Below are 18,667 nucleotides of genomic sequence, written 5' to 3' on the forward strand. Positions count from 1 at the left end.
AGATTAGTAGGGGATTCGGTAGAATTTAAGGCGTTTCTTTATAGTCGTTTTTCTTTTAGAGCGATTCCTCGAGTAATTCCTCTTCTAGATGCGTCGTTATAACTACTATGCCTTCTATAGGTAGAACGGCTTATAAGGGTTCGGCCGTTATTAATAAGGGACGTCTCTAGCTTTATAAAAGAATTATAAGGTCCTTAAGGCCTTTAAGTAGTAGGGTTTTAGGTGCCGTGGCCTTAATGAAGCGGCCTTTCGAATCTCGGGCTCGTTTCGTAGGTATCGGTTTAGGGTAGAGTAGTGGAAGGGTATCGTAATAATATTACTCGGGAGGGCGGGAGTAGGTAATCGAATTAGGTTATCTTTAAAGCTCTTTTCCGAGAGGCTTATCCGTTATAAGGAGAGGTACTACTATATTATATCTCAAGGATAGATAAATCTTATGGAAAAAGGCTTGATAATAAAGCTATTTCTCTACCTAAAGCTAAAGCTTAAGCTAATCTCCTAAGGCTTATATAAGCTTCCGTGATCGGCATCGGAGGATGCCGTGGATGCCGTGACATCCCCCGCGTATAGCGTCAGGCCAGATAGTATACCTACTGCTATGCCGCACCGAGAGCCGGTGCTGCCTAAACGGCGCCTTTTCCAAGGCAACAGCGCGAGGTAGTCGTCCAAGCCCGTACAGGGACCTATTACCTCTGTGTATTTATACTCGACTCTCCTCGAGGACCTCCTCATCCACCTCTGTCTGATTCCCCGGCCTGTCCCCGACTCTAGCACCTCCTCTCCTTGGTCCCCTGCGATGCTGTTCCCCTTCGGAACGATGCAGGAGCTGTGGCACCTCCCCAACCTCAACCCCGGCGCCTCAGCGTCGGCGCCCATCGCGGTGGTCTTCCTGACCCGCGCCAGCGCCGCCGAGCGCGCCGCCCTCCTGTCGGACCTGGACGGCCCGGGCGGGGAGGCGGCGCTGCCCGGCCGCCCGGCCGCCGCGCCGCCGCCGAGGGTCCTCGCCGGCGTCCCCTGGGTCCGTAGGTCCGTGCCGGACACGGGCCGGGCCGTCTACGAGGTGATGAGCGGCCAGTTCCGAGGCGCCGCCGTATTCGCCGACGCGGAGACGATGCGCGAGCGCGCCGGCGGCGGCCCCGGGACCGTCGTCGTGGCGGCGTCGGGGCGCGGCGCGGCGCCCGACGAGCCGATCCGCGAGCTGCTGCAGGCCGCGCGGGTCGACGTCCGCCGCGCCAAGCCGCTTCTCTCCCGCGTGCTGGACGCGGCCATGGCGGAGACCCTGGCCGACGTCATGCCGGACTACGCGGCGCGCAAGATTGACTTCCCCGCCGAGTGGGCGCTCGAGAGGGTGAGGAGATTCCAATTCAAGACGAATCCCGAATCTCTTGGGGACGGCGACCAGGAGTTTCTCCACGTCTGCCCGGCCCACCTGCCGGTAGACTTGGAGCTGAGCGCCGAGGAGCCGACGCTGGTGTCGCTGGTGCACCTGGAAGACGCCGAGATCGCCCAGCTCAAGAAGACCATCTCGGGCGGGACCGCACCCCAGCCGAAGGACGTTCGCATTCTCAACTGGCCGGCCGCCAAAGAGCCAGGGACCTGGGACGAGATGCACCGCATCTTCGGCGCCATACGACCGCCGTTTCCCGACGGGGTCTACGAGAGATACGCCCTGTTCGTAGACAGGAGCGAGCCCGAGGGCTCCGGCCGCGGAGACGTCGAGATCCTCCTGGTGCAGCAGATGCGGGACCGCCACACCAATCGGCCAGACACCAACCTGGAGGTGGCCAAACTAAACAAGGCTGAGTCGACGCTCGACGTCTGGCGGGCCATGTTCGACCGGTCTAGATCGGGCGAGCGTGGGGGAGAGGGGCAGAGCCAGAGATTCGGCAGGGACGACGTATCGTGGTTGCGAAATCTACCGGACCCGGACCGCATCACGGTCTCGGACGACTACGACGGCTGCTACGTGTTCCTGCTGTGCCCGATGTCCAAGGCGCAGGTCCAGCGCGTCAGAGAGGAGCTGGGCAGGGAGTGGGGGATGCAGCTGATGGACGTCTCGCGCCACGTTGCCACGCCGGACATCGCGGGCCTCGTGGGCCTCCTGGAATCGGCCGAGTTCCGGAAGTACTCCGACCCCCCGGGGCAGTTCATCGCCGTCGACAAGGAGACTCTAGATCATAGCGACGGCTTGTGCATCATCGCCGAAGTCGACTTGAGGTTTTACGAGGGAAACGGGGGGCGCTCTATAGGGCACGACCATCTGGGCTACGGCTGGGGCAGAGCGTGTTACGAGGACGCCGTAAGCATGTGGGTGAACTACAGCGTCGCGAACATGAGCTTGGAGGAGGACCTCGAGGACAGCATTCAATACGCCTACTGGAGCGACGTCTTGATAGACGAGGTTCGTAAGCTGAACGACCAGCAAGACGGCGATGGGGGCAAGGAAGCTGAGGAGGAAGGCGGAGATGAGGAAGAAGAAGACGAAGAGCAATAGCTACCGGGGCGTCTTCTACGATAACGAGCCTCTGCGTAATTGACTACACTACATACTGGCTCAGACAACATGACAGGCTCCGAGGCGGCGGAGGCGGCATCGCGCGGCTTTCTGAACTTCCCACGTCATACATCCCCGGAGCCAAGGCTTGCGCACAATAACGAGTTATAATATATTTATTATCCATCAGCTTCCGAACGACATATTGGACAGGCGGGGGGGTGGCAGTGCCAGCGCTCGACTGGGTAGCCGACGGTCCTCACTCCATCGTGAGCAATGGTTTCCTCATTTGGATGGGGATATATCCCACCCCAGACACAAGAATATCCCACTCGTTGCTCAAAAGTCTCCTACTCGCTCGTCCGTGGCGTGTTTTTTCGATTGATATTTAGCACATACCAATCGCAGACAATCTTATTCTACCAACACCGGCCGTGGGAAAGTCAAGGTGTGGTGCGTAGCATACGAGACTGGAATAGGTACAGACCCTCTCCGCTGAGGAGCAGTTCTGTCCGACGAGAGAGGATGGAGAATCAATTCAAATTCGCGTGTTACAAATAGTAATGAGCTCGGAAGAGAGCTCAGCCGCGAGGGTGATAGATCATTAGCATTGCCAATCCCCGTTCGGGATACTAATGGCCGGAAGGGTAGGCAACAGAAGGCTCCTTTTATTCGCGCCCCCCCCCTTAGCAGTCTGGGCTCCGCGACGAATACCGCGGCGTTATTATAAAACTCGACGCATCCGCGCAATGCCCTATCTATGGTTACGCGAAATCAAGGCCACCCCGTCGAAGTAGACCCCCCGCGCCTGTAGATACTCCCTGGCAACACTTTTCTCAATCTAACCCCACTGCTCCTACTGCGATCCCGTGTGCAGAGCGGGTTCGGCCCGGCGTGTCTCGCGTACGGGGAGGAGAGAGGGGCTGAGGACCCGAGTGCCCGGAGCATGTGGAGCTAATAGGCGGCCAGCGTGCCGGGGACAACCGCAGCGTCGCTCTCGAGTACGTCCCTATCGGCGACACAGACTAATTCTCTCCCGCCTTCGCAGCCGCATACGAGGCCGGGTTCGAGGCCCCCAAGGCCGTGGCTTCACGATTAAGGCGCTCCTCATACGTGACCCGCAAAACCCGCTGAGTGAGTGAGAGCACCTGCACACACCGGGAGAGGCAGACGCGCACGCGCGTATTCTTTTGCCTCTCGCTACCGTACACCTTTCTATCATCTGATAGACAAGTAATACTCAGTATAAACCCCCCCCCAGGGCAATGCTACCCGCGGGAGATGCTTGAAGCGCTGATGCGCTTGTGCGCCGCGAAGGGCATGCACCTTGTCAACGACGAGATCTACGCACCGTCAGCATACGCCCGGGACGACCGCGCGGCCGGCGAGAGTGAGGCGTTTGTCTCTGTGCGCGCCATAAATCCCATAGGCTTCATTGACCCCGCGCGCGTCCACGTGCTGTATGGCTCGTCCAAGGTAGGCATCTCGGCCGCCCCTATTCCGCTACTTCGGGTTCCCAGTTAGCCGATTCTTGCGTTAGGACTTCGGCGCCGGCGGTATGCGGTTCGGCTGCCTGGTCTCAGAAAACGAGGTGTTCACGAAGGCCACGCGCGCTATGTGGTGAGCATTGCTCACCCCCTATCACAGACGATGGGTTATTGGCGGCGTCGACGCAACCATGGCCCACGTATACAGCCGCTTCTGCTCGCCTCGCAATTCTCCATGGATCTAGCCACCTGAATCCTTGAGGGTCAAGCGTTAGTCGCTCAATTCCTCGCCGAGTCGCATCGCCTATTGCCCCAAGGCCGGCTCCTTGCTAAGAAACTTCTTACAGAGCCGGCATCGATTTCCATAGACTAGGGTATGCTCTCTCCTGCTTCTCCCCTCTCGCGCTTTCTGGGTAGCGTAAAATGATCAGGTCCTAGCTCATCTTATATGATTATATGTGTATATGTAGCATGCGTGTGGGCTAACCGGCCACCCCTCTGCTTCGGGAACGCGGGGCTTTTTATATGGATCGACTTGAAAGGATCCCTCCCTCTATCCGAGACAGGCGCAGACGGTCGGGCAGCGGAGCGGCTACTCCTCCGACGCTTTGCCGAGAGCGGTGTTCTTATGGCGACGGCGGAGTACCACGGCCATAGTCCGGGGCGACCCCGCGTCATCACCTCTCTCAAGGAGAACACCCTCAGAAAGGGTATTAGAAGGTTTGTCGGTTCCTTTATGCAGCGGCTACGTGGCCCGTTCGAAGCATACTGTAGAATTAAAGGCGTTAAATATCGAGTACCCAGGATATCCAGTCTTGAAGTCCCAAGCCACAAAGTGACACCAGTAGGGCTAAGCTTACGGTCAGAATGCGTAGGCTAAGTATTGCGCCACAGGACTTTATGACCTCACCTCGTGCTACCCAGGAGGTAAGGTATAGCAGCTCCTACCGTGACGGGCCATTTGAATATAGCATGCTTCTAAGTCAGTATATTCCCATGTATTAACCTGTTGAGACCGCTGGATTTGATCTGAATTGATGCTCGTCACACGATCAAGCTGTCGATTTTGAGGTTCTTGAGCTGTTCCAGCCACATATTGTTGCCGTTCCCTTCTATGTCAGGCGTAGTTGGTTCTTTGACGTGGATGTCTCCGCCGGCCTCGGGTTTGTACGTGGCGGATGAGCTGTCCCTGATCTGCCAGATCTCTATCAACGTCTCCATCGTCGACGTCAGCATGCCCCAGTGGTGAAGGCTTCTCATATCACTGAGCCGATCGAGCACCAGCATCCGTCGAGATGGGGACGTGGCCTCGACGCCGGTGAGGAACACCGGCCACGTAGCGAATTTGAACGGAGGGCTATCGGTAGGAATTAAGGAGATGTGACGCAGGATTGTCGTCGTGAGGTCCGCGATATTGGGAAATGTTAATAGACTGCTTTCGGTGGCTTCACTAGATGCCCAGCGGCGGTACACGTCGAGGGATAGTCCGGGAGCTACCAGAAGTATGTAGAGGCAAACCGCTGCGCGGTAAGTCACGGCTATGTGTTTCCTGTGTCGTATATGAATCTCATCGGCATAACCCATAGAGGCCTCGATCTTGGCGTTGACATCGGTCGCCCATGCGTCGGCGTCAAATGCTCGGGCCTCCTCGAGGAGTTCAAGGCACGACTGCACCTGCTCGTCACTTAGCGCGCTGGTACCACTCGACTTAATAGCCATTGCCAGTTTAGAAGTACGGTATATGATGTACAGCAAGCGTGCGGGGCAGCTGTGGTAACTATTCGCCTCTGTGCGAAGGAGAGTGAGCAGGATTTTGGTGTCGTCGCCATCGGGTGTCAGGATGTCTAAGGCAGGCCTGTTCCTCGATGATACCAGCGAGTCAAGTGCTAGACTCCAAATATAGTATGCCATAGAGTCCGAGGCGATGTAGTCGTAAACACTCGGCGTTTGTAAAGATGAAGCTGGAGAGTGCGAGTCCGGGAAAGCGAGAGAGTGGGACATCTTGGGGTCCGGCGAAGGGGCAGCATCACGTTCCGACTCCTGCGTCGATGCCGAAAAATCATGCTGCGGTAATTGGGAGCCAGGCACCCGCATACTAAGGAGCCTGCCGACAAACTTCATGTGAGCTCTCCAACCGACCTTCCCCGAATCGAGGAGCGTGAAGTTGACAAAGAAGAGGACGGCAGCGAGTACTGCGTCCTTCTCGGTTTCGTCGACCGCGGCACCGCCTACCAGCTCTTGGTGTTGCACGACTGCCTGCAGCGCCTTAATGGCTCTACCCCGTGCACGCAACGCATCGACAAAAGCGTCTGCCCCCACACGCGGATCTGCATTCGGGCGAGAGGGACTAGGGCGCATAGCGTTGGAGAAATGCAGCGCAGAAGCGGCGATGATAATTTCCCTGAGATATGGATACGTCTGGGACACGTGGGCCAGATCTCTAAACGGATTGGCGCCAGGGCGAGGGGAATCGTATATGACTAGGTCTTGACAAAAACGAGCGAGGACTGGGGCGGTTAGGAGGACAGCGGACGGAGAACACGACGGGAAACTGAGATTGGACTAACAGTAATCGAGGTAACGCCGCGAGGACCAGTCTAGGTCCGTGAGCAGCAGGCCGAGCGGAGGGAATTCCAGATGGCCATGCCCAGATTGACCCCGTGACCCAGTCCCAGAATACGCCGCGGTATCCGGCTGAGATCCGTCATGGTCTGATTTCGAGGCGCCGTAGACGGACGTCCTCGCGATGGCGGTCGTTACCCGGGCTCTCGATGGCTCGCTTCTGACCCACTTGAAGAGTCTGCCATAGCCAAGACACTCCTGCCCGGCGCTGGTGCACTTGTGGCACGCTGGGACGGAACGATCACAACGCAGGCGACGGGCACGGCAGTTGTGGCAGGACTTGGGCAGAACCATGGAGTGAGCAGTTCACTACGCTCCGACGGCCACCAGACCAGCCAGTATGGCGAGGTCTAACGGAGTATGGCGGGAAGCTGGAAGAACGAGAATGTGCTGTCGCATTCGCAGAGCAGTCAGGACGCCACCCGACTCCCAAGATTGGGCCAATGGCTGACACCCAAGAAAGGGGTAGGGCCAGGAATGGGAGACACCGAGGTTAGAAAAAGCTTGACTTAGTAGCTGCCGCGTCGACCCGTAGATGCGGATGGTACATGGGTAGATACACGATCGGAGACAGACGAGTATTTAGGGGGTTGCGTGGTGTAGTTGAGGATGAATGCAGATCGACGAGGCTTCAGCAGACTATGCGCGATGGCGTCTTCTGATGCGAGAGGGCGGGGTGAGTAATCATGGGTATGGTAATAAAGACCGACTTCTCCGATGGGTGGCGGCGGGACCCGCAGCTGGATTTCACGTAGGTAAGAAGTATCTACGTACCAAGCACGTTGCCTCCGATGACGGTGGCGTGCGAGAGAGCGAGAGCGAGAGAGAGAGAGAGACTCGGCAACGTTGACGCCTCAACTGTGATGCATCTCACAGGTTGGGACGCGCGGGTGCTATCGCGTCTTCATCTGCCGATCAGCGTGAGCATATCTGCTGCACATCCACGCTCTGTCTGACACCTAATCGGGGCAGCTGAGGCATACCTACCTACAGGTTAGGTATGGGACCTATCCTCCTGCTACGCATAAGCTTCCGAGGCAAGCCAGTCTGGCTCGTGTCGGATTTTGACATGACATACAATTCGACCAAAAGTCGCTGCTCAGCAAAGTACGACAAGGATGGGAGGGTGAGATGAGGTGGGCAAGATCCAAACCCTGCTGGGCGTAGGTATATCTACGCATTACGGTCATGGGTGCAGCCCACCACGGCGAGTCTGCGCCGGTAGCCCACCTGGTTTCCTCACCACTCAAGGTTACGACAGACAGGTCTGCGCACAGTTGACCGGCGTACAGCGATTTAATAGATGGGTAGTGTGGACTCGATGCTGATACATCCCTGTCGGCTGTCGAGCTCGACGTGCAACGTGAGGAAATGGGAAACAGTGAAGAATGCATCCGGCAACACCATCCCGCAACGTCTCCCGTTGGCCTGTGTCGTCGGCGCCGCATGCACGTGCTACAGACATGCTTGGCACCCGTCGGGATCACAACCCTACCCATCGACGCACATATCAGGGGTGAGAATACGGGGCGGCCACTTTCCCATGTGCGTTACCTCCTCATACGTGCTACGCCAGCCTACGCCCACCACGATGCTCGGTTCGTCAACATACATATTCCATGGTTAACTAACTACCTAACCTACCTAACCTATGAGTAGACGTTGGGATTCTTGCACATCCCAGCAGCTCCCAACCGCAAGCCCCGATCGTGAATAGTTACGAGAGAAGAATCTCGATCGCATACGTAGCGCATTTGTAAGGGTCAAGTCTAGATTGAATTAGCACCACGTGCTACCGGTACAGCCGAAAGGTCGAGAGGTATCGGCTTAGGTGTTATCCCTGTTAAAGACATACCGTCATCACCGCCTACGCCGAAAAGGGTAGCCCAGAGTCAAACTGTGCATGTCAACCGAGCCCAACATCCAAGAAAGCAACCCCGCTTACTACATACCCACACATTCACCCATCCACCCATCCACCCACCAGATTCCACCCACAACCCTCGTCACACACATATTACACAGAGGCTTCGCTAGGAACTTCCAACCAATTAAGCAGTAGAGAAGAGGCGTTTTGCACTCTGGACGACCAGCACAGAAGTAAACATACCTAGCAAATACGACTGTGATGGTTGGGCGTACATCCCACACCTATCCACTCCCCGAGATGTCGTGGGTTGTCCAGGCATGCTTCATATACATTTGAACGCATCTCTGGGGCGTGACCGCAAGTCATCGCCGGTACTATTATATGTGAGGCGCGTACCCGAGGGGATATTGTGGGTTGCTGGCGGGACTTTGGGTTCCCGATGCGGTAGCCAAGGCTCATCTCTCGCATACAGGGGCCGGTCCGGAGAACGGGGCTCCAGCAAAGACCTAGAAGACGTAATTTTTGGTTTGACACCAGAACAGAAATGAACTCTCCATTGTGGCGGTAACCAAAAGCCGACCAGACTACGCATAGCTATATAAACATAAACTCTTAGGCCCTCTCTTCCCTCCCATTTGTACGAAACGAGGCTTCATCCCAGCGACGAACCAGCTATTAGAGCGGAAGCTTAGACAGGTCACGCTTTACCAGCTTAGCTTTCTTCTCGTCGCTCCGCACTCTATGCCTAGCCGAGCATAGTTTAGGCTTTTTCGTCCACGCCAGGGCCCGTATCCCACTAAGTATGGCCAGCCCATCCGACTCGGACGGCAGCAAGGGTGGCATCTTCGAGGACATCGAGACCCCCGACAGGGGTGACGGCGCGGTGCTCCCGCTCCCCAAGATCGATGTCGAGCGCCTCGGCCGCCAGCGCCCCGACTCGCTCCCGAACTGGGCCGCCGAGGCTGGGTTCGTCTTCGCCATCATCGCCTCGCTGCTCATGAGCGAATACTTCATCAGCGGTTTCAACATCATCCTGCCCGCGCTCGCCGAGTCGCTGCACATCCGCGAGGAGGAGCGGACCTGGCCCGCCGGCGTCATCAACCTGACCACCGCCGCTCTGCTCCTCCCGTGCGCCCGCCTGTGCTCGATCCACGGTGGCCGGATCGTGTTTCTGTGTGGGCACCTCTGGTTCCTCGTCTGGTCGCTCGTCTGCGGTTTCAGCCAGAACCCGACCATGCTGATCGTGAGCCGCGCGATGCAGGGGGTCGGCGCGGCCGCCTTCATGCCCGCGGGGCTCGCGCTGCTCGGCCAGATCTACCGGCCCGGACCGCGCAAGAACTTCGTGTTCAGCCTGTACGGCGCGTCGGCCTGCATCGGCTTCTACCTAGGCATCATCATCAGCGCGCTCACCAGCCAGCTAGCCGACTGGAGCTGGTACTTCTTCGTCGGCACCATCTGCATCGCCGCCGTCGTTCTCACCGGCTTCTTCGCCATCCCCCGCCACCTCCACCACGACGGCCCCGATGTACGCATGGACTGGTGGGGCTGCGGCACCATCGTGCCCGGCCTGCTGCTCGTCGTGTACGCGCTCACCGACGGCGGGAATGCCCCCGACGGCTGGCGGACGCCGTATATCTACGTAACCTTTGTGATTGGTGGCCTCTTCCTCTGCGCCGCCGTATATACGCAAGGGTGGGTCTCGGCCCAGCCGCTGCTGCCGTCGGATCTCTTCCGCCCGAAATACATGAAGCGTATCTCTGCCTTCCTGTTCTGCGGATTCGGCGTGTTCGCCATCTTCCTATTCTACTCTAGCTTCTAGTAAGTTGACCTCTGTACCCCCCCCCCCCCCATCTTACTTTGCTGTTGTCCTAGCGGGAGGTTGTAGGCATGGTTCGTACTAACAAACGGCCTTCAGCATCGAAAATGTCTTGAAAGCTTCGCCCATCCAGAGTGCCGCGTGGTTCACCCCGCTCGCCATCGGCGGTTTCATCCTCGCCATCACCGGGGGCTTCGTGATGCACATCCTCCCGGGCCGCATCCTGCTGTGGGTCTCGGCGGCCGGATTCCTGCTCTGCGCGCTACTATTTCCCATGATCCCACCCCAGGACGGGCCGGAGCGGCTGTCGACCAACCGGTTGTACTTCTCGTACATCTTCCCGGCGATGGTGTGCGGCACCATTGGCATCGACATCACATACAACATCACGAACGTGTTCATCACGACGGCGATGCCGCGGCGCCTGCAGGCCACCGCGGCGGGGCTCATCACGAGCCTCGGATTCTTCGGTATGGCGTTCTGGCTCGGCGTCGCCGAGCTAGCCGTTTCGACGGCGGCCCGGTACCGCCGCGAGGCCGGCGGCGAGGCCTTGAGCCTGCGCGAGCGCTACAACATCGGGTTCTGGACCGGTGTCGGGCTTGCAGGCGTCACGACCGCCTGCGTCATCACGGCGCGGCTCGGCCACGCGTCCGCCGAGCTCACGGCGGACGAGAAGGCGGCGCTGGAGGCAGAGGAGCGCAACACGGCGCAACAGTAGCTTTTCCCCCTCTGCTCTTTCTTTGGGATTCGTGTTCGGCGTGAGGAAAATAACGAATGGCGCAGGGAAGGAAAAGGGACACTATGAGATACGTAACGATACGCATTATACAATAATCGCGGAGTAAGGATGTGATGACTAGGGTATAATTAAGTTGAGGCTATCAGCACAGGTAGTGCTAGCCCGTATGATACAAACTGGCATTGAGCGTTGGGGCGCTTAACGATCCCAAAAAATTAATTAAATAGATTATCCTCTAACTAATCTTGCCATTTCCCATGGGCAATTCCGTATTGTGATAAAAATAGTTAACTACAACGGAATCCTACCGGAAGATGTAATATGTAGGTAATACTATGTTACGGGCAGTCACCTTTACCAGCGCTTAGCTACGTCATAAACGATGTCTTGAGTTTCACGGGAAGCCTAAGCGACCGAATAGAATGTAAAAACATCTAAACACCTCTTCCATGTTAAGGAGTTTTATTACCAACCACGCACCCGCGCATGATAACCACGATGCCTAATAGGTTGATCCTATCACGGTGTCTCCTGAAACCCCCGGATGAGCGCGCTACTACACTGAAACAGTCTGATGAACGAACTCTTCGCCAGGACCCAGCGAGGGGGATCAAGTACGGGGAAGATATGGTTCGCGAATATGGCGGGGGGGGGCTCGATCTCCTCCTCTTCACTATCCTGCTTGGGCGTCTTCATGACCTTTTTCTCAAACTCTTCCTGATTCCGTGTTATGAGCCACAATACGAAGACTAGGGAGATCAATTTTGCGAACCGCATTTCGAGCCGTTGTGTCTACCTCGCCCAGCTCTTTATTACCTAAGAGGTGACTGGGCCGAAGCATGAGCGTGGGTTGCGAATAATGGCGTCTGCTCACAGGGATGCATAATTCGAGAGGCAGAACTATTTGATCCGCGCTGCAAATAATGCCCAAGTCATCCCGCGTGTGAGACAGTTTACGTACATGGGGTCCAAAATCCAACGGGTTGTCACTGACGACAGGCGATTAAAGAGGGGTAGTTATTTCTGAACTGTAGCCAACTTCCCCATAGGTAACTTTGATCTAGCTCGCTGATGAACTGATATGTGCATCTGGCCGAGATTCCCATAGCCGATCTTGGGCTGAAGCTATTAATAGCATGAACTGGCCGCCCCAGAAGCCGGCGGGCGGCATCGATATGGTGGTGTAGGTTAGTTCTGAAGCAAGTATGCGAATATCGGGGTTGGATAGTAGCGTATTATACACATATATGTGTATAAACCGATGGATTGATAAAGCTGTGACGTCATTATATTGTATAAACAGCACGATATCTACTTAGCCACAAATATCGCCAACACGGGGTCTCCTTATCTCTGATGCTTGGTCGCTCTGATAGGCGATCATCGTATCTGGCATCTGACCTGGGCTTCCTCTCCGTCGACAACCCCGATACACACGTCGGGGAGGATTCAATTCTTGCCTCAATATGGACCATGCGCATACTGATCCGGCGGCCCCTCAACACAGCTCACATCGCCGGACGTGTCCGAAGCCCGCGGTAGTGGCACTTCTGGCCCTATTACTCCTGGTCAATCTAGCCCAGAGCATCTACCAGCTACCGCTCAATAGAGCTGTCGAGAGTCGCCTGTGCCGAGACTACTATGACGACCATGACCCGTCCATCATCGGCGACGACGGGCGGATCGACGAGAAGCGCTGCAAGATAGACCCTGTCCAGCAGAAACTTGCGTGGATAACCGGGAGCATGGAGACACTATGGATCGTCGGGGGTGAGCCTAGCCCGAGAGATCCTAGATGCGTTGCCAAACCGCTCGCGAGCACGAGGGGAGAGCCAGAGGCTGACACAGCTTCTCCAGACTTTGTCATGACCATTCCGTTGGGGTTTGTCGCAGAGAGGTACGGCAGAAGAACAGTACTCTGGCTGAATATCCTGCCGAGACTGTTCATGATTACCTGGGCCATCGTGGTAAGCTGGTTTGAGAGGACGCTACCTCTCTCGGCCATCGTCGCCGGTCCGAGCCTGTCCATTCTTGGCGGCGACTGCGTTTTCAACTCCATACTATATGCCTCGGCCGCTAGCCTGACGGACGACAACGTGGTTAGGTGAGTAGGAAGTATCGCAGTTATCTGGCCGTCCGGCGGCTGATTCCCGCGTTACAGGGCAACATATTTCAGCTGGATGAATGCGGTGTCGTACGTGGTGACCTTCGTCGGGCCTGGTCTCGCTGGTGCGACCATGACTTTGAACCTATTCCTCCCGTTTTGGATTGGCATCTGCCTCCTCCTGTTGGCAATCCCCGTCATCTCTGTGATCGCGGACCCTGCGCATACCGTGTTCGCGCCGGAGGAAGAACGGCAACTTCTGATAAACTCACCTACCCTAAAGGCGCAACGATCGAGGACTTCTATGTTGTCGCCTATCCTCGAGCGCGTCCGCGTCCTCCGCTCCATCATCGCGACCCATCCTAGGAACCTGAGCCTGTTGCTCTTTAGCTTCTTTCTCACCTCCCTCGCCAGTTCCGACTCCAAACTCTTAGCCCAGTACATATCGAAGCGGTACCACTGGGAATTTGCTTCGGCGGGCTACCTTCTCTCTGCGAAAGCCGTCGTGAATTTCACCCTCCTCACTTTCATCGTTCCAGGCATCCTCAGCGCGAAAAGCGCGTCTCCTCAATCGTCGTCCCAGGCGCTCTCCGATGGGGACAATATTCGTTATGCGCGAATCTGCCTGATGATTTCAGTTCTCGGCGCACTGGCCATCGCCCTTGCAGCCACTGTTTGGCTCCTATTTCCCTCCCTTCTCATGTACGCGCTGGGGTCTGCCCTTCCCGTGTTCACGATGGGATTGCTGAAGTCGCCAACGACAGGCAGCCACCCGTCGCCAAATTTCGAGGAACCGGAAATGCACATCTTCTCGATTGTCATGATGGTCAAAACTCTGGGTTCCCTAGTGGGAGCGCCACTGATGGCGATGTTGTGGGTTCGAGGCATCGCGACAGGCCTCCTTGGCGCCCCTTATTTGGCGAGCGTAGCGCTGTATGTGGCCGCCATTGCCGTCTTTGCCGGCATTAGGGCGCGGTGAAGCTGGAAAATCGGCAAGCATCTGCCCGTATCCTGAACCGTCAATTTCCCAAACGAAGCCCGTCGCGAATCCTGGAGATTGAATGGCAACGGCGCCCGTAGGACAATTAAAACGGCATTTAATTCCGAATCTCTTCCCTTCTACCCTGCTCCGATTCATGGGTGCTTGCAAGACGTCCATGGGCCATTTTCCTTTTCAAGCAGTGGCTAATATAGTTAGGCTTGGCTCTGAGATCTAGTGAGACACACCACAACACACCTGGAGACAAAGTGAGAAATGCACTGCTCTGGGGATGTGTGCACCCAATGAGTGGTGGGACGACGGTAACGCCACTTGCCGAGCTACGGGTGGCCGGCGCAACGCGGTCGATAGTTGGTCTAGTCGGTTGGTCGTGCCGGGTTTCAAAGAAACGGGAAAAAGCCAAGGTCTCATATACGGTTTGGTTTATGGGTGGAATCCGTCATGCGCATCGAGTGGCGCGAGGAGTACGGCGCACCCCTCTGCGTGTGCGAAGCTAATAGCGACACGATGCCACCACCAACTTCGATGTCCCATAAATCGACTGGAGCTCGAGCGCAAGCTGTCTCCTTGGGGAAGATTCTCTGCTAGTGCCGGCCCCCCCAATGTAACACGTCCCGTCCCTTTGCGATAAAAATGTAGGTATGGGTTCTCAATGATGTCAATGCTATCCTAGCATAAGAAGAATTGCCCGAGCTCCCATTCCAGCAGAAGCCATCAGCACAACAACATCTTCTTTGTCCTCTCCCCAATTTCAGGAACAGTGACGCGACTATTACTGCCATCATCGACGGCCCCTGCAGGAACTATTTCGTCGCTCTCGCACAAGTAAAAATCATCGCCAAGAAGTCGTTCGTCTCGGTGTCGCATCGCGATGGCGGACAATCAATCGCGCGGCGAAGCCGCTTCCTACTTCAACTCGCAGCCTCCGCCGAACCCGTATGGCCAGCCCTATCAATATGGCCAGTACGGCCAGCCCGGTCCTCAAGGCTCAGCCCCGAACTATGGTTATGGCCAGATCGAAGAGAAGCCCATGTTCGACCAGGCCTTTCGGGTCGAGCGTCCGAAATACAACGACCTCTGGGCCGGCATTGCAGTGCGTCGCATCCCTCCAACTTGACCGCCGAGAGAAGTCGTTGACGTCTCTAGTTCCTCATCGTCTGCGCCGGCTTCGTTGCCGTCTCTGGCATCTCGATCAATGGCTATGGTCCGTCGGTTAAGTCCATGCTCTCCGCGTAGGGCGCTTTGCTCCCACTCTTGACTAACTGATCGCAGCCTCGAACAGAAGCTTCCAAGGAGGTTCCATCTACGATTCTAGGTCGGCTGTCGGGCTCAATACCAACACGCTCATCCTCTTTGCCTTCTGCCTCTGCGTCGCCATCGTCTTTAGCTATGCATACGTGTTGCTTGCGCGCCAGTTTCCAAAGCAGTTTATCTGGATAACGTTAGTCTGCCCTGCGAACAGCTGAATGTTCCCGCGAACCGAGAACGCCGAAAATGCGATGAGACTAACGTTTCTTGCAGCGGCATCCTCAACATCGTCTTTGGGCTCGTGACGGCAATCTATATGCTTTCGCGTCAATACTACTCGGGCGGCATCGTCTTTTTGATTTTTGTCGCCTTCCTCATCTTCGCCTTCATAGTGAGCCGACCCCCCCCCCCGATGTATGACATTGTCGGTCGTCACCGAGTCTGACTTTTCTAGACTTGGATCCCCCGCATCCCCTTCAGCGCCCTCATGCTCAGGACGGCCGTCGACGTTTCCAAGAGTTACGGCCATGTCTACCTGGTTAGCGCCTTGGGAGGTCTCTGCGCCACCGCGCTCGCCGCTTGGTACTCGGTCACCTTGGTTGCTGTATACGCCAAGTATTCTCCCGGGGTAAACCCGGCGTGCGCCCAGGGTGCCGGTGGGTGCAGCAATGGCAAGGTCATCGGCCTCATCGTATTCATCACCTTTGCGATGTATTGGATTTCGGAATGGCTGAAGAACACCATCCACACCACGATTTCGGGGGTTTACGGATCTTGGTACTTCCATCCGCACAATCTGCCTAAGGGCGCCACCCGAGGGAGCCTCCGGAGAGCTCTCACGTACAGCTTCGGTTCCATCTCGCTGGGTTCGTTTTTCGTCGCCGTCATCAACTTTCTCCGGCAGCTGTGCTCCGTTGCTCGGCAAAGCGAGGCGGCGCAGGGCAACATCATCGGCACCGTCATGTTTTGGATCCTCGGATGCCTCATCTCGCTCCTGGATTGGGCCGTCCAGTTCCTCAATCGTTACGCTTTCTCTTACATCGCCCTGTACGGAAAATCGTACTTCGCCGCCGCCAAGGAAACCTGGACGATGATCAAGGATCGCGGTATCGATGCCCTAATCAACGAGTGTCTCATCGGCCCAGTCCTGTCTATGGGTGCCACATTTGTCGGCTACGCAACAAGTCTTCTGGCGTTCTTATACCTGGTAAGTGTCGTGAATGACGAGATATCGGGTCAGGCTGCTCACTTAGGCGTTCTAGGTGTTTACCCGCCCTGCTTACAACGCCGACGGCTCTTACACACCTGGTACGTTCTCCCCACTCCCCTCCCGCGATGCTGCTAGGCCATGGTTCTCCACGCGAGGCCTCGTTGCTCGTGGCAAGAGCTATCATTATAGCTTAATTAGCTGTCGCCTAACCTGGGGTGCCATTAGTTGTCGTGGCTTTCGCATTCCTCATCGGCCTGCAGATCTGCAACATCTTCACGGTGCCGATAAGCAGCGGCATCGACACGATCTTCGTAGCAACAGCGTGGGACCCGCAAGCCTTGATCCGTAACCATCCCGAACTCTACCAGTCTATGGTCCAGGTCTATCCACAGGTCCAGGTCGCTGTACACGATTAAGTCCGATCCTGGGCAACATTCCACCCCAAGAGAAGCCGCCGATCCGTCACCTCGGGGTTTTAATCTATCGTTATCAGAAGGCGTCGCTTTCCGGTTTATCCAAACGTGTTATTGCCCTGGGCGCGTGCCATTTCGCTTGCAGTTCTACTGCGTGGATTCGGGACCGGGGACCAGGGGAGAGCGGGGAGAAAGAAGAAGCACCGTGGCAAACACATCCCACGGTGGTTTTTAATGGCACCGTTTACCGATATCCTTCCGAGAGTTTCCATCATTCATTGTTAGTAATGTCTTCCGACGACGTCCACACTGAGGGCTAATAGCCATCGAACATCCTGTTTCCCTAAGGTCGGACGTATAAGCGTCCATATTATGATGGCTTATGGTCGCCTATAGCTATTGTATGGGGTTGATGCATATGTAGTGGGCATACGCATAACGGACAACTTAGGGATTTAAAGATGCAAAAGCATTTGGTCTTTTGACTCTTTTCTTTAAAGCAATCGAAAGCTCAAGTGAAATACTTTGGAAAATCTAAATTCGAGGAGTTCGTTTGCTATTCTTCGCTATTCCCGGGTGACGGCGAGGGAAAGAGAAGAAAACATCTGTGGATGGTAAATGGGACTGAGCCTGGCGCGTTGGCGTCAAATCATCGTATTTTAGCCACTGACATGGCCATGATTTCGGCGCGCCGGGGTTTTCTCCAGTCTAACTAGGGAGGCGACAGAACGACCCTTGGCTACAGAGTCGCATGGTTGCTAATAGTGACCATTTTATATAGGTATGGAAACCCCAGGCTTGGGTGTAGGTGCAGGCCACCGCTAATGGCCTATCCCTCTATAAGGAGCTCCTTCACTAGGACGACTAAGCGTGTATTGACAGGTAGGTATGCTCTCAACCATCAATTAATCAATCACTTTCATGTCCTTCCTTATTGATCCGGGGCGATTCAATTTAGTTCATTCATTCCTATTCATTGCTAAGCTAATACGATCCTTCTTATGTATTATTTACCACTTAAATACCTATGTCTCGCCGGCGGCTGAAAGTGAATAGGTAAGGCATAGAACTGCTTAATTGAATATCTGCCACCTTCCAACCCCCAAGCCTACCTTATTAAAAGGTCGAGGGTTTCCCGAAGAGGAGGCAGCTATACAACCTACACGGCTCCCTACTACACTTGGCGATACCATCCATCCTTCTACCGGCTCAATCCAGTCAAGCTAGGGCGCTAGCAATACCAGGTCGGTCCACTCAAGCGAGATTGGGGCTAGGCTGAAAGAAGCCTCAGAATAGGCTGCAGACGCGATCGTGAGGATTAAGGGACCCTAGGCAGGCCACGCGATAGATACATCTCCTCGCAGGCTCCTGATCGACGGCGAGGTGCACGCCAATTCCTTCTCGGCGTCGCTACAGCACCCAGGCGCACAGCTGCATTCCGCATCGACACGGTAGGCAGCGACCACGGCTGCCTAGGGATACGGTCGGTATCCGAGACAGACCAAACGTGTATAAATATTCGCCCATATGGAGAGACTGCTGCTTAGATGTCCACGGGTATTATATCCACGCCTACGAACCACTCGTCATTCCACTCTCTCGCCTATTACCAGCACTCTCGCCGTAACCAGCACCCGCGGCTGCTTCATACCGGCGAGACAAAT

At 55.9% G+C, this 18,667-nt stretch overlaps 7 protein-coding genes across 7 annotated transcripts; 6 read left to right on the top strand and 1 right to left on the bottom strand.

The window, feature by feature from the left end:
• Positions 1–569: 569 nt before the first annotated feature.
• On the top strand, positions 570–2,632 carry GGS23DRAFT_620529 (uncharacterized protein). The gene has a single exon (XM_051521109.1). It carries the CDS (start codon positions 797–799, stop codon positions 2,492–2,494), a length of 1,698 nt encoding a protein of 565 aa, XP_051372426.1. The 5' UTR covers positions 570–796; the 3' UTR covers positions 2,495–2,632.
• Positions 2,633–3,775: 1,143 nt separating this feature from the next.
• On the top strand, positions 3,776–4,234 carry GGS23DRAFT_596221 (uncharacterized protein; the record flags this gene model as incomplete). Its single annotated transcript, XM_051518452.1, has 3 exons — positions 3,776–3,970; positions 4,035–4,085; positions 4,142–4,234. The coding sequence occupies 3 exons, from the start codon at positions 3,776–3,778 to the stop codon at positions 4,232–4,234; spliced, it is 339 nt and encodes a 112-aa protein (XP_051372427.1).
• On the top strand, positions 4,224–4,943 carry GGS23DRAFT_511323 (uncharacterized protein). Its single transcript, XM_051514557.1, has one exon. It carries the CDS (start codon positions 4,430–4,432, stop codon positions 4,859–4,861), a length of 432 nt encoding a protein of 143 aa, XP_051372428.1. The 5' UTR covers positions 4,224–4,429; the 3' UTR covers positions 4,862–4,943.
• On the bottom strand, positions 4,934–7,056 carry GGS23DRAFT_511349 (fungal-specific transcription factor domain-containing protein). The gene is made up of 2 exons (XM_051514558.1): positions 6,549–7,056; positions 4,934–6,488 (listed from the first exon to the last, which is right to left on the bottom strand). Exons 1-2 carry the CDS (start codon positions 6,895–6,897, stop codon positions 5,026–5,028), a joined length of 1,812 nt encoding a protein of 603 aa, XP_051372429.1. The 5' UTR covers positions 6,898–7,056; the 3' UTR covers positions 4,934–5,025.
• A 1,558-nt stretch (positions 7,057–8,614) lies between these two features.
• Positions 8,615–11,262, top strand: GGS23DRAFT_565057 (MFS general substrate transporter). Its single transcript, XM_051516189.1, has 2 exons — positions 8,615–10,291; positions 10,389–11,262. The coding sequence occupies exons 1-2, from the start codon at positions 9,276–9,278 to the stop codon at positions 11,005–11,007; spliced, it is 1,635 nt and encodes a 544-aa protein (XP_051372430.1). The 5' UTR covers positions 8,615–9,275; the 3' UTR covers positions 11,008–11,262.
• A 1,232-nt stretch (positions 11,263–12,494) lies between these two features.
• GGS23DRAFT_596224 (MFS general substrate transporter) lies at positions 12,495–14,111 on the top strand (the record flags this gene model as incomplete). The annotated part of the gene is made up of 3 exons (XM_051518453.1): positions 12,495–12,798; positions 12,886–13,132; positions 13,190–14,111. 3 exons carry the CDS (start codon positions 12,495–12,497, stop codon positions 14,109–14,111), a joined length of 1,473 nt encoding a protein of 490 aa, XP_051372431.1.
• Positions 14,112–14,851: 740 nt separating this feature from the next.
• On the top strand, positions 14,852–17,054 carry GGS23DRAFT_511511 (DUF580-domain-containing protein). The gene is made up of 7 exons (XM_051514559.1): positions 14,852–15,225; positions 15,279–15,336; positions 15,405–15,573; positions 15,654–15,771; positions 15,835–16,587; positions 16,643–16,688; positions 16,816–17,054. The coding sequence occupies exons 1-7, from the start codon at positions 15,004–15,006 to the stop codon at positions 17,004–17,006; spliced, it is 1,557 nt and encodes a 518-aa protein (XP_051372432.1). The 5' UTR covers positions 14,852–15,003; the 3' UTR covers positions 17,007–17,054.
• Positions 17,055–18,667: the final 1,613 nt, after the last annotated feature.

Source organism: Durotheca rogersii (assembly GCF_024521655.1).
Source record: "Durotheca rogersii strain YMJ 92031201 chromosome Unknown GGS23scaffold_8, whole genome shotgun sequence".
NCBI classification, from domain to species: Eukaryota; Fungi; Ascomycota; class Sordariomycetes; order Xylariales; family Xylariaceae; genus Durotheca; species Durotheca rogersii.